Below are 13,732 nucleotides of genomic sequence, written 5' to 3'. Positions count from 1 at the left end.
ATGAGAAGATTGACAACCATTTTATATAATTGAAGTTTAAATTTGAACATTTTATTATATCGGTAATAAAACGAAATTCTAATTACATGATGTGATTCAATCACTAAAAAAGTAGAAACATTTATTATTATTAATAATTATTGCTTTTATTATAAATTCAACCATTCAATAGTGTTATCGTCTTTCAGTTTGATTTGATTTGTCGCTAAAAGTTTTAAAGCTTTCGGAAAAACTTTATGTTCTGCTTTTTTGATACGCTCTTCAAGTGTAACTTTAGTATCTGTAGGCATAACTGGAACTGCTTCTTGTTCAATAATAGCTCCAGAATCAATGTCCTCCTGAAAAATTTAATTTCACGAAATAAAAATTTTTCATTCTTAAGCTACTATGTATCTAATTTAATTTTAATTACATTCACAAAATGCACAGTGCATCCAGATACTCGAGCTCCATATTTAAGAACTTCTTCGTGAGCGTTAGCTCCTTTAAAAGAAGGTAATAATGATGGATGAATATTTATAATAGCCCCTCTCCATTTTTTCACAAACCAAGGAGAAAGAATTCGCATAAAACCAGCTAAGCAAATAATATCAACTCCTTGTTGTACAAGCTCAGTATCCATTGCCTTGTCGAAAGCTTCTCTGTCTTTATAATCAACGTGTTTTATAACCTAAAATTAGTTTGAATGTAAAATTTGCGAGATAAATTTGGATTTATAATTAAAGTAGAATTTTACTTTTGTTTTTATTCCGGCATTGTGAGCTCTATCCAACCCTTTTACACCGGGTTTATTTGAAATAACTAAAACAATTTCAGCACCCATTTGGTACGTTACATTTTTAGTGGCATCAATCAAAGCTTGCAAATTAGTTCCACTTCCAGATATCAAAACTCCTACTTTTTTTAAAGATGTCAAGTGTTTCATTATTGGACTGACGTACTTTCTCATATCATGATCTATTTGAGTTTCAAAATTTTCTACACGTACTTTATCAGAACTTCCTATAAAAATTTTAAAATTATAAAATTTCCAATCCAATATTTTGCAAAAAATAACGATGTACCTTCCAAAGAGCAAACATGTCCAATTACGGATGGATTTTCGGACTTTATTATATCCATGATTTTTGATTGATGTTCAGGAGCACAAATAATTATTGCACCAATACCGCAATTGAACGTTTTGAGCATTTCTTTCTTGCTAATTCCTCCCATCATAGCTAACCAGCTGAAGACTGGCAAAATATTCCATTTTTCTGCGTTTAATATTACTCCTAAATCATTTGGTAAAATTCTGGGAATATTTTCACTCAAGCCTCCTCCAGTAATATGTGCAAACCCTTTCACTAAATTTTGCTTCATTGCAGGAATCACATTTTTTACGTAAATTTTGGTTGGTTTTAAGAATTCTTCTCCTGAAATATTTTTGCGATTAAAATTTGACTTGATTATAAATTTAATGTAATAAGTTATTTTCAATACCGAATGTCAACTTGGTATTCGAGAAAGGGGCCAAGTCCGTTAATTTCATATTTGTCGAGCTGAAAATTTTTCTGACCAAACTAAAACCATTGCTGTGAATACCACTGGAAGGTATTCCTATGACAATATCACCGCTTTTCAAGCTATCAATTTTTGGCAATAATTCAGACTTTTCAACGGCTCCTACAGCGAATCCAGCTAAATCATATTCTCCATCAGAATACATATCAGGCATTTCTGCTGTTTCTCCTCCTACCTAAAATATTTATATTTCGTTATTTACACAATTTGCATTAATAATTTTTTATGGTATTTATTAACTAACACAGAAAATGGTCTCTATGTAATGGAGAAATTATTAATAGCAGAAAAAAGGAAAGTTTATGAATGTTTGTTTTTCTAAATCTCGAAAACTTTTTACATTGCAAAAATGATAAATATTTGTTTACTTGAAAATTATTGACTTTAACCGTACTTAACCGAGTAAAAACTGTCTCCAAAAATTTAAAAAGAATAGAGGGTATTCTTTAATCAATTCTAAGACTGTTTTGTTTCATAAACTTTTTTTATAAACTCGTTGGTTTTCGAGATAAAATAGTACTTTACGACACAAGTGCAATAAGTAACACTTTTTTGGCACGACATAGTTTAAGGCCAGAACGCAGCGAGAGTCTTAATAGCTGGGGCGAAAAGTGTCCCCATGGCACGAGTATCGTACTCCATTTTATAGCACTGAGCTAAGTTCACATTTATGCCCCTTTTTCCGAGTTATAAGTCGCACTTTCTAGTACCGTAAAGTGAGGTTAGCGCACGAGTGCAGCAAGTGTGATGCGAGGGGGCATAAGATCACATTTATCATACGCTTTTCGGTGGCAAAAGCAAGATTCGGAAAAGAAGGCATAAATGCGTTGACAGTTCCATACAAGAAAAAATTAAACCGCGTTGTATTACCGTATAATCATTTAAAATTGGATTGTATTCGAATGCGTAAAAAACTTAGCAAGATTGGGTAAGACTTGTTATTTAAATTAAATGTGAACTAAGCTCAGTGTTATAAAATTTAGTACGATACTCGGCTATTAAGTCTGACACGGCTATTAGGAAAAATGTTACTTATAGCCCTTTTATCGTAAAGTACTATTAAGATTTATTGGAAAATCTAGACAAAAAATTACTTTTGCCATTTTTTCGTCCCTTATAAAAATTTCCAATAGGATCCCGCGAAATTCCTATTGGAATCCTATAGGACTCCTGTAGGAATTTCGCGAGATCCTATAGGAAATTTTTATAAGGGGTCCGATGTATATTTTACGAATTAAAAATCGTAAAACTCGAAAAATATCACTTTTTCTATCTTTTGTTTAGCGAATTTTTAATTCAAATACATCTAACTTTTCGTTTAATGTAAAGAACAAAAAATACTCCTTCATTTTTACACATATTTCATAGTTTATCAGTTATTACGATTTAAACAATTAAATTGTTAATAGCTAATTCACGCCACCTCGGGTCGATTTTTCTCATCGGTATTTGTAATTAGCAGGAAAAAAAATACACAAAAATACTCTTTTAAATATTGGCTACATCAATTGACTGCAGGAGCCCATATGGCGCCTAGACTATAATGTGTTGAGTGTTGCAAACAAAATTTTCAACTTACCAGTGCGCAACCAGCTTGTTTACATCCTTCCGCTATGCCAGTTATAACTTTTTCAGCTACATCAATTTCTAATTTACTGCATGCAAAGTAATCAAGAAAATAAAGAGGTTCTGCTCCTTGTGCTAGAACATCGTTTACACACATAGCAACTAAATCTATTCCAACAGTATCATGCTTTTTATATTCAAGTGCTATCTATAAAAGTAAAATGAATATAATTTGTAAAAAATTAAAAAGAGAGTAAAAATAACATTTTTACATAATTATAATATGAATGGATGTACTTTGAGTTTTGTTCCAACTCCATCGGTGCCGGATACTAGAAGCGGACTCTGAAAACCTAAAGCATTGATATCAAAAATGCTTCCAAATCCTCCGATATTACCAATAACTCCACTTCTCATAGTAGTTGAAACAGCGGGCTTTATATTAGTTACAAATGTATCTCCAGCTTCAATATCAACTCCACTAGTTTTATAGGTCATTGTACCGTACTCTAATATTGATCTGAAGAGATTTAAGTGTTTTTAACCATTATGTTAATCGGACGAAAAATAAATTAATAAAATATATGAAAACCTCGCTATGCCCTTATGAGCAATATCGGTTCTGTATTGTTTTCCATCAAAATTAATAATACCAGCTGCTGCCGTTGCCCTTGCAGCTGATAACGCTAGAGAAGGTGCTAAAGCTACTACTATTAAAACTCTGCCACCTGTAAATGTAATGATTAAGACGATAAAAATCGAAATTTATCTCACAAATTAAACAACAATTATAAAACTTTGCTTCAAATAACTTGCCATTTGTCAATATTTGTTGTGATTCTGATATGCTTGTTCCGCTATGAAAAACATAATGATCATCTCTACAAAGTATTTCTTCAATACCTTCAATAACTTGTCCCTTAGACGAGTATTCTGGATACCCCTTAGACGCTAAGATTACTCCAGTGGAAAAAATATTATTTTTCCATGAAACATAACTTTCTTTTAAATTTCCTTCACAACATGATTTCATAATAACATATAAATCGGATTGTAACAATGGTAAAATAACTTGGGTTTCAGGATCACCAAATCGACAATTAAATTCTAAAACTTTAGGCCCATTTTGTGTCATCATTAAACCAGCATACAGAACTCCAACGAATGGTATTCCTTCAGTTCTCATGCCATCAACAGTTTTTTTCAAAATATTAGTAATAACAAATTCATTATCTTCTTTAGTTAAAAATGAACAAGGGCAGTAAGCTCCCATTCCTCCGGTATTTGGGCCTTGATCATGATTGAATATTCTCTTATGATCTTGAGCCGGAGTCATCATAACAACAGTTTTTCCTGTTAAAAATATTTTCAGAAATTATCAAATACGGCCATCACGACTATTTAAAATTAATTTTTAATTAGAAATGAAATTAAAGCCACCCGGCTCCAACCGTCATCACTTCACTTCTAAAGATCCACGTGTTACATTGTATGCATAAGTAGTTTTTAGTATATTAAATTAATATTTATGAATACAAACAATTATTGTTTTTGTCAAACAAGCAGCCTTTTTTCTTTTAACCGTTTCATGCCGCAAAAAAAGAAAGCATGGCTAAAAACAACATAGACGATCTGAATATAATTCATACAGCAAAATTAAAAGTAGTAAGAACGATAGTATATTACGTGCTTAGGGAACGAAAAACTAGAAAGGCTTGTCTCAGCGAAAAACTCGGCTTTGCCTTGACCGATAATTACACATGCTCTGACGCTTTCTTCTTCGCTTCATAGGTGCGTACTGAAATTTTCACGAATGAGATTAACTTTTTCATTTTTGGCCACCATCTTGCCGTCCCGATTTTCTCGATTCATTCAAAACGGTAAAAATGAGTAATTCAGTTACTCTGGGATTATTGAGGTCGCTGAAAACGAATATCACTACGAAAATGACCTCTAAAGTATGCTTACACATATACATGTATTATTTACTGTGATTCACGAATATAAACGTGTGCATGAAGCTATAGCAATACAAGAGTTTTTATAATGGGTTATTGATGGTCGAGTTGAACGCACAAACCCTTATCAGCGCGAACTAGGCAAATAAGCGAGGATAGGGTTACGAGACGTTAAAAAGGTATGAGCGCTAAGCACATTTTCTTGCGTTGCGTGCCGCAGTAGATGAGGATAACAGTGTCCCGACACTGCTGAACGCCGACCAATGATAGTACGTGACATAGTCATCTAGTCACAAAGTAGCTTGAAAAGTGCAAAAAAGAAGAGTGAAAGAGAGCCAGTTTTTTCTTAAACACTAGCTTATTTATCGACTCTCCAACACAAAAAAGTATTGTTTTAAACTTTGAATACGAAGCGGCTGTTTAATATTAGAGACATGCGTTTTATTAAAAAGGACACGAATGAAAAATATATTATTGGCGTACAAAGCCTCATACAGGTTTTTTCATTTATCCTCTAATAACTCTCAAAACTATCAAAATACCACATCTTAAAATAAAAAATATTACTAAGAAATAATGAATTCATTGAAATATCAAGATTGAAATGTATGAATGTTATATAAAAATGTATGTATGAATTTGTTTTACGAACCGTCTGTAAATGCTAATGCTGAAACTTCTTCACCCTCCAGTACTTCTTCAATTATAATCATGTTTCCAGCGGCTCCAAATTTTTTGTCTTCCAAAATTTCTTCAATCGCTCTGTAAGCTTCATCTTTACTTTTAGCAACAACCACACCTTTACCAGCAGCAAGACCAGAAGCTTTAATGACCAGAGAATTGGACGATGATCTAAAAATTTGTTTAGATCAGTTGTAATTTTAAAAAATATAGATGTTTATGGCATTCTAACCTAAAAATCACAACTTTGCCGCTAGTTTTAGGCTCTTGTGCTCTAAAATATTGTATGCAACTTGTGTGAATAAGCTTTTTCAACAAAACTCGTCACAGCACTCGCCCTAGGTTCGTGCTGCAACCCCTCGTTTGGCAGAAAAAGCATATCCACACCCGGCGTTGCATTTTAGTACTATAAACTAGTTGTAAAAAATAAAAAGATTTAGTCGCAGTCGGGGATCGAACCAGAGATTTGAAGTTTGTAAGCGTTATAACGAATTTGCTACGAAGCCTTAGACGAATCTATCGGTATTTGCGAACACTGGTTCGACTTTAATCCTGAAATGGCGAGGAAAAGTAAATATAGTGAAGTAGGGTCAGCCCGTGCATATAACACGCGGTAATAATAAAAATAGTATACAGGCTAGCATAAACAGATCGCCTACTTCTTTGTATTCACGTTTTCTTATCAATTCAGAATTACAGTTGAACTGGTATACATAAAAAAAAGATTTAAATTTAAATTGATAATTCATAAACTTACTCCTTCACAAAATTTTTTGCCTCAACAGCATCTGAGAAGCTTTTCCAAGAAGCTGTCGGAATATCATGGCGATCCATGAATGCTTTTGACCAACATTTGTCTGTTTCTATTTTTGCAGCCAGTTTTGATGGACCAAAACAAGGTATGTTAAATTTACCAAGTTCATCTGCGAGCCCTTGATGCAAGAAATTTTCTGGTCCAATAACAACCATGTTAATTTTATTTTGAATACACCATTCTGTCGTTACCTGAAAAAATTGAAAATATTTGTTTCAAAATCTGAAAGATATTAAGTTAATTAATTATGAATACTATGTAGGAAATGAAAAGTGTTTGCTACCAATCCATTGGCACTTAGCTTCCTTCTCAAAGTAATTTACGAGTGTTAACAGTAATATTTTAACGCTCAGCGTGGTTTAGAGCTGAAGTGCAGCGAGGCCCTCCTAATAGCCACGTCAGAAACTGTATTTATGTACAGAACTGTATTATGAACAGATACTGAATTTTATGGCGAAGTGCTAAGTTTAAAACTGTTCCCAGTTCACAGTTTATGATCTCTTTTTTAAATTCATAATTTCTTTAATAAACCTGCGCATAGAATCCTCGGATTTCTTGAGTCATGATATTCAATGAGAATCCCTTATTCTGTATACCGATTCTCAGAGAAATCAAATGGTCACAAAAAAATTTTTTTAACACTGCGTGCGCGAAACACGGGTTTTCTAACCTTAAAGCGTCAGAAAACCTTCGTTTCTCGCAAGCAGAGTTAAAAAATATCGTTTGCAACTAGTCCGCGAGGAAGTTGACTCACCCAGGAGTCTCTGCACCCTCGCTACGCTCGGGTGAAAAAAACTCCTGGATGAGTCAACTGCTTCGCGCACTTGTTACAAAATATACTATTCTGCAATATTCTTAGCAAGTTTTTCCAAAAAAAGTGCGCAAAAAAGTCCTCGAAAAAAAAGAAGCAGAAAATGGCCAAAAATAGCTTATTTTTTACCGTTTTTGCACATTTTTCAGTAACCTCGGACTTTACTTGGCCTTTGAGCTTGTAGTCATATTAAAAAAATTTAGAAGGTATCTGCTGACATTCTGAAGAAGCTCTGTGAAGTTTTTGGTGATAAAATTAAGATCGAACTCGTTTAGATTTTGAATTTTGTGTTTCTTTCTATTGTAAAAGACTTTCAGAGGGCTCAGATTCCTTTAGAGTATTTTTTTGGAAGTGAAACTTCTTTAGGCGCGTTGGGTTGGAGGTATGATCCCGTAAAAATCGTACACGCGTACCACACCACGTCACACGAGCGCGCGCGACAACCGTAAGAATATGACTCTGGATAGATAGGGTACTTCGGCGCGGTCCGCACTAGCAACTGTCGGATCGGTTGCCGAGTCTTAGCAGAGCGTATACTACTACGTGCTCAACGCTTATGTCTTTGTAACGTCTACGCAGCGTCGTATTCGCGGTGTGCACGTGTATGGAGAAGATAGCAGTGCTTGCGTCGATTTTATCATGTGCTCTTATGGAAATGACTTCCAAATATGCCAGCGGCGCTCACCGAACTAAATTTCTCTTCATAAGAAATAATATGGGAAATGCTTCCGAAGTGGGGGCGCCATGGGTGACGCACAGCTAAATTCGTTTGCAAAGGAAAACAGCTAACGCGGCCTCGACACTCACTACCGAATCTTGTAACGAACCGAAAAATAATTATGAGACATTTTTATGAAAAATTGAAATTGTATTTTTTTTAATTATATGAAAAAAATATCTAAAATGTTTGGAAATGTAAATCAGAATTATTAAATTAGCTTTCTGGGGACAGCCATCAGAAATGAAACTTCTTCAAAAAAGTTTTCCGTGAAAATCGATTTGGTGACCTAAAATTGATAGACTGAAATTTTGAGTGTCAACCAGGGATATGTTACGGATCAACCACCAAAAATTTTAGCCCTGTGATAACACATATCAAACCATCTCGAACAATTTTAAAAAAATCTAAAAAAAATTAAAGATCAAGCAAGTAAAAAATGTAATAAACATTCAAAATTGATAAAAATTGAATAAAATTCCAGAAAGAAAATCCAGCCAAGCAAAAAGACTCTTTAAATGGATGGACAGTTAAGGGGAGTCCTCTTTGTCAGTTTTGTAATATAAACCACAGTTTAGTGTCAATCTACATTTTCAACATTAAATTGACATCTTTGAGCCCTAAAATATGTGAAAAAAGTTGCAAAATACTCCTTTGCATTTTAAATAGTTTACTTTTGTTATTTTAGCCTTTTAGCACTGTGCGCAAGGTTCAGATCAGAGTTATTAAGGTGGCAAAGCCTAATAGGAATCAAAATCTTCAGAAAAGTATCCTTTTGTGGCTGAGTTTTGTGGAATTTCGATTAGAGTTATAAAATAGAGTGTATGCCGACAGATGTGAAAAAATCAAGAAATAAAAAAAAGATATTAATGTTTTTGAGCACATATTGAATAATAGAACTAATATGAAGGTCTAAATCAAGATTCCACAAAACTCAGCCCATAAAGGATACTTTTCTGAAGATTTAGATTCCTGTTAGGCATTGCCACCTAAATAACTCTGATCTGAACCTTGCGCACAGTGCTAAAAGGCTAAAATAGCAAAAATAAGCTATTTTTCATCATAGCGTGCGGGAATAGTAGATTACGCAACGAGTGCGGAAAGTAGGTGTTCCCACGGGTGCGACGTTTGCCGCCCGAGCGCAGCGAGTTGAGTATACTATTTTGTTATACAGCTGCGGAAAGTTCGTTTTTCCGCACGCTTACGACCTTTTCGCACGCTGTAGCCACAGCACCGGAATCTTTTACTTTCGAAGCATCCTACTGACTGCGAAAAACGAACTTTCCGCACGCTGTATAAAAAATGCTACTTCCCACGCGGCGCGCCGTGCGGGAATTCTTAAAATCGACTTCCTGCACTCGATGATGAAATAGTAATTTAGGATACAAGTGCCATAAGTAACACTTTTTGGCACGACGTAGTTTAGGGCCCGAGCGCAGCGAGGGTTCTAATAGCTAGGCCGAAAAGTTTCCCCATGGCCCGAGTATCGTACAACATTTTATAGCACTGTGCTAAGTTCACATTTACGCCCCCTTTTCCGAGCCATGAGTCGGAATTTCTGGTAACGCGAAGTGAGGTTAGCGCACGAGCGTATGTGAGTGTGATGCGAACGCAACGATGCCAGTATGTGCGACTTATGCCACAGACAAGCGTGCCATAGATGTGAACTTAGGCCACGCAGTGCTATAAAATACTATACGTAACTGAGGCGGTTGTCAATCTTGTACTCGTATTAATGCAACCCTCGCTACGCTCGGGCTGCAAACTGACACTCTTGCAAGATGGACAACCCCCCGCCTCAGTTACATAATGTACTGTTAAGATGCAAAGGACTATTCTGCAACTTTTTTCACATTTTTTAGGGCTCAAAGATGTCAATTTTATGTTGAAAATATAGATTGACATTAAACTGTGGTTTATATCACAAAAATGACAAAGACGAGTGAATTTATGCATGACTCCCCTTAAATGGATTCTAGATAATGTAAACTCAAAAAGTTATGGCTTTTCATGGACAGCTAACTTAATAATTTAGATTTATTTCTTCCGTGTCCTCGATTTACACTATCATTAGTTATTATGCTAATGAATATGATTTCTTAAAAATTTCCGAATCAAATTTTTATAGATTCTATTCAACTTATTGTAAATTTCAGTAGGTATGCGACCTCGACTCACATTGCCTCAATGAACAATCGAATTCTATTAAACAGAATTGACAAAAAAGTAGTGTAATTATGCTAGAACACATATCATACCCTGCAATTCATGTCTACTTATCTCACGCAGGCCTAGCGCAGACATGAACCAAGTACGTCGACACGAAGCATAAGTTTTATCTCATGTGCCGTCGTTTGATTGAGCTACTGGCATATACACGCTACAGAAAGAGACAGAGTTATATGGCATGAGCGCTGAGCTCACTTGCTTGCGTAACGTGCCGCAGTAGAGGGGGACGAGCAGAGTTCGACACTGTCGAACGCCGACCAATCCAGCGTTGTGACACGGGCGACTACACGAGTCAGCTGATCGTTCTGTTCTATCTATCGACACAGTATAGCCAACTTGAACTCGAAATGAGAATTTTATGTCATTGTCATGAATTGATTTTCTTTATGTTTAAATACGTTTAGTAAACCCAGATAATGTGTACTTATTGGAAAATAATTGAAAATGTTATAAATCATGATAATACCAAACGATGAATAAAATAAAGTGCATAAATAAATATTGATAGGTTGTCACTACAGTATTGATCGATAAAACAGAACGATCAGCTGATCGACTAGTGTAGTCGCCCGTGTCACAACGCTGGACCAATCACAGCGCGCGATATCAACAGATGCTACTGAGACTATACATTGTATACAAAAATGTGTACACTAGACCTTATTTAATTCTGTCCGCTGGAACGCCGGAATTCCTATGCTTATACACGTTCCACTACTCTGTGGACCGTACAGAATTAGATTGGGTCTAGTGTATCGTTCAAACGGACCATAGCTTGTTTTTCACGGCTTGACCTCCCACACTCAACGCGCGTAAAGAAGTTTCACTTCAAAAGTTTCACTTCAAAACTTAATATGGATGTGTAAAGTATGCTCTATGTGTCGAAATAATATTAATCAGATATTTATGAAAACGCGTATGTGTGGAAACAATCAATTTTAAATCGAGGAAAAAATATTAGGTAATTATTTGTACGTTTATCCCACTGGTAAATGAAATTGGGAGTAAACCATAACAATTTCAGAATGACTGAAAGTAGTGCTCTGTCAAAGAAAATTAACTACGGTCTTAGTTTCTAATTTTTGGCGTTTCCTATCAATTGTGATACCAAGACACGTAGTAACGTGTTTTTAGAAGAATGAATCATATACAGGGGGCTACCGCGCATCTTGATAGAAAAGTTATTCAACTCACAATTCATGATCATATTAAGGATCATAATCACGAGATAAAACAGAGTGCTGCTGCAACATTTTCCGGTATTTATCATTTATTTCATGTCTTACAGAAAGAAAGATAAAGAAGATAAACAATACAAATTTGTACTGATTTGAATGTAATTTTTTGAATGCCTTACTTACAAAACATCTCTGAATATTTATAATGTTAATTATGTGGCATCTACTGCTTGGTTGCATGCTCTTATAATTAATTGTTTCCATTCTCAAGCTTTTTTGCTAAGCTAATACACAAAAAATTATTGGAAAGCCTTGAAAAGGTTTGAGATATAGATTTGATTCAATAACTTGAAAAATTGTAAAATCTATGAAAGCTTGAAGATGATTCTAGATATAAATGTCACCTAATGCTCTTAAAAATAAATTGATATTGAAATTGATGTATCAGACATTAACTTATTTTAACTTTACAAATATACGCATAAATTTCAATTACAATATAGTTTACGCAATCAAGTTTGGGTCAATTATTTGTATAAGCAAATATTATTTATTATTAGCCGGTTATTAGCAAATTTGCATTTAAGAAATCATCAGTTACCATTGATTTTTCTTAATCAACCGAACATTTAAAGTAGAGTCCAAAAAAATAATTTGTCATGGCTTTAATTCATTTCAGAATAATTCAAAATAATAATTAATTGAAAATATATTTCAACACTTTTGATAAAATTTTATTCATGCAGGATTTAAAAAAGCGAATAACTTGTTTTAAGATTAAATTTGATAAAAAATTATTTTTGACTTATATGTAATAACAGGATTAAATATTTTTTCATGTTAAATATAGCAACTGATTAGATAAAATACAAGAATAAGTTCTTAAAATGAATTTGTACAAACTTGTAAATAAAAAATATGTTTGAGTACCTTATTATTTGTGACATCCAAGGGCACTATTGTTGTTTTATTCTCTTTAGCAATACCACTATTTCCAGGAGCAACAAAAATGTTTTGAACCTAATAAATTAAAATTAAAAATACTAAATTAAATTGTATCCAAATTTTGTAAAAAAGTTATGAATATTCTTAGGTTTTAGATATTGTTGTGATATAGAAACTTAAAGATATATAGACATCAAAAAAATGTATTTTATTTTAAATAAATTATTTTCAATAAAAATAACTAACCAGATCAGATTGTGCTAATTTCCAACAAATTGCATGCTCTCTTCCACCACTTCCAATAATTAAAATAGAACAATTGAGAGTCATTTTGAAAAACTGAAACATATCATTAATAAAATAAATTTATCATATTTATATTCACTAAAATTATCACTTTTTAAAAGTAGATTAACATGTCAATAAATTTTAAATCAAAAAAAGGGATGACATGGAGAGAAAAAAGTATTAATAATTAATAATAAAGTATTAAGGAATTTACTGATCATAACCAACTAGAAAAAATTTCAAATATTCATAATAATTAAGCACTTAAATCATACATTTAAAATTATAAATATATTTTCTTATATATGCACTGATAATTTATCACTCTGGTAACATTAAATTGTTACCAATAATAAATGCTTGTAATAATTATAATAATGTAAACCTATAGGTAAGTTACACCAAAAAAGGTTAAAATTAAATCAACCAATAAGATTCTCTCTGTGAAAATTCGGGCCTTAACTTTCCAGCTCAAAAGCGACAGTGGGAGGGCGCAAAACAAATAAGTTTGTTACTTTTATGAAGTGAGATGAGATTAGTGAAATTTATTATGAAATCGAAAGTATCTCAATTCTCGATTCCAGTAACTCATTTTTTACGCGGTTGATGAAATATAATACAATTTATGAATTATGTAAAAAGTATCATGTAGAACTATTCAGGTATTTTACCTTCCGAGTTCGTTTTTATGACAATCTAAACTGTCAATGTTGCATTAGAGTTTTAAAAATCCAAAGTGCAAGGTTTAAGATTTAAGGTTTAACAACAAATATAAGGCCGTAATCGATATTATGAAACTTTCAGAGTTGGTTAAATAGACGCAGATTTATTTGATTTTTTATTATATTAAATTTATAAGGGGAAAAACTGCGTTAAGATCTAAAATTAAATATATATCGATACGTATTATTGACTAAAATTTAGAATGTTCAATTGTTAAAAAACTATATAATACCGTAAAATTAAATATTGGTTATAGAT

General features: G+C 33.3%; 1 protein-coding gene across 3 annotated transcripts; it reads right to left on the bottom strand.

The window, feature by feature from the left end:
- Positions 1-29: 29 nt before the first annotated feature.
- Positions 30-13,270, bottom strand: LOC106649860 (trifunctional purine biosynthetic protein adenosine-3). Of its 3 annotated transcripts, none has more exons than XM_014367543.2 (14): positions 13,179-13,270; positions 12,710-12,802; positions 12,449-12,538; positions 6,526-6,773; positions 5,740-5,939; positions 3,946-4,482; positions 3,722-3,857; positions 3,427-3,649; positions 3,143-3,337; positions 1,483-1,738; positions 1,065-1,415; positions 737-1,002; positions 413-670; positions 30-338 (listed from the first exon to the last, which is right to left on the bottom strand). In XM_014367543.2, the coding sequence occupies exons 2-14, from the start codon at positions 12,791-12,793 to the stop codon at positions 150-152; spliced, it is 3,033 nt and encodes a 1,010-aa protein (XP_014223029.1). In that variant the 5' UTR covers positions 12,794-12,802; positions 13,179-13,270; the 3' UTR covers positions 30-149. The 3 variants fall into 3 exon arrangements, with proteins under 3 accessions (XP_014223029.1, XP_014223027.1, XP_014223028.1); XM_014367541.2 differs by having other exon boundaries at positions 13,027-13,232; XM_014367542.2 differs by having other exon boundaries at positions 13,137-13,228.
- Positions 13,271-13,732: the final 462 nt, after the last annotated feature.

Source organism: Trichogramma pretiosum, unplaced genomic scaffold, assembly GCF_000599845.2.
Source record: "Trichogramma pretiosum strain Unisexual culture from Peru unplaced genomic scaffold, Tpre_2.0 scaffold12, whole genome shotgun sequence".
NCBI lineage: Eukaryota > Metazoa > Arthropoda > Insecta > Hymenoptera > Trichogrammatidae > Trichogramma > Trichogramma pretiosum.
Note: the sequence above shows the minus strand (reverse complement) of the source record. Positions and strands in the feature narration are given on the sequence as shown.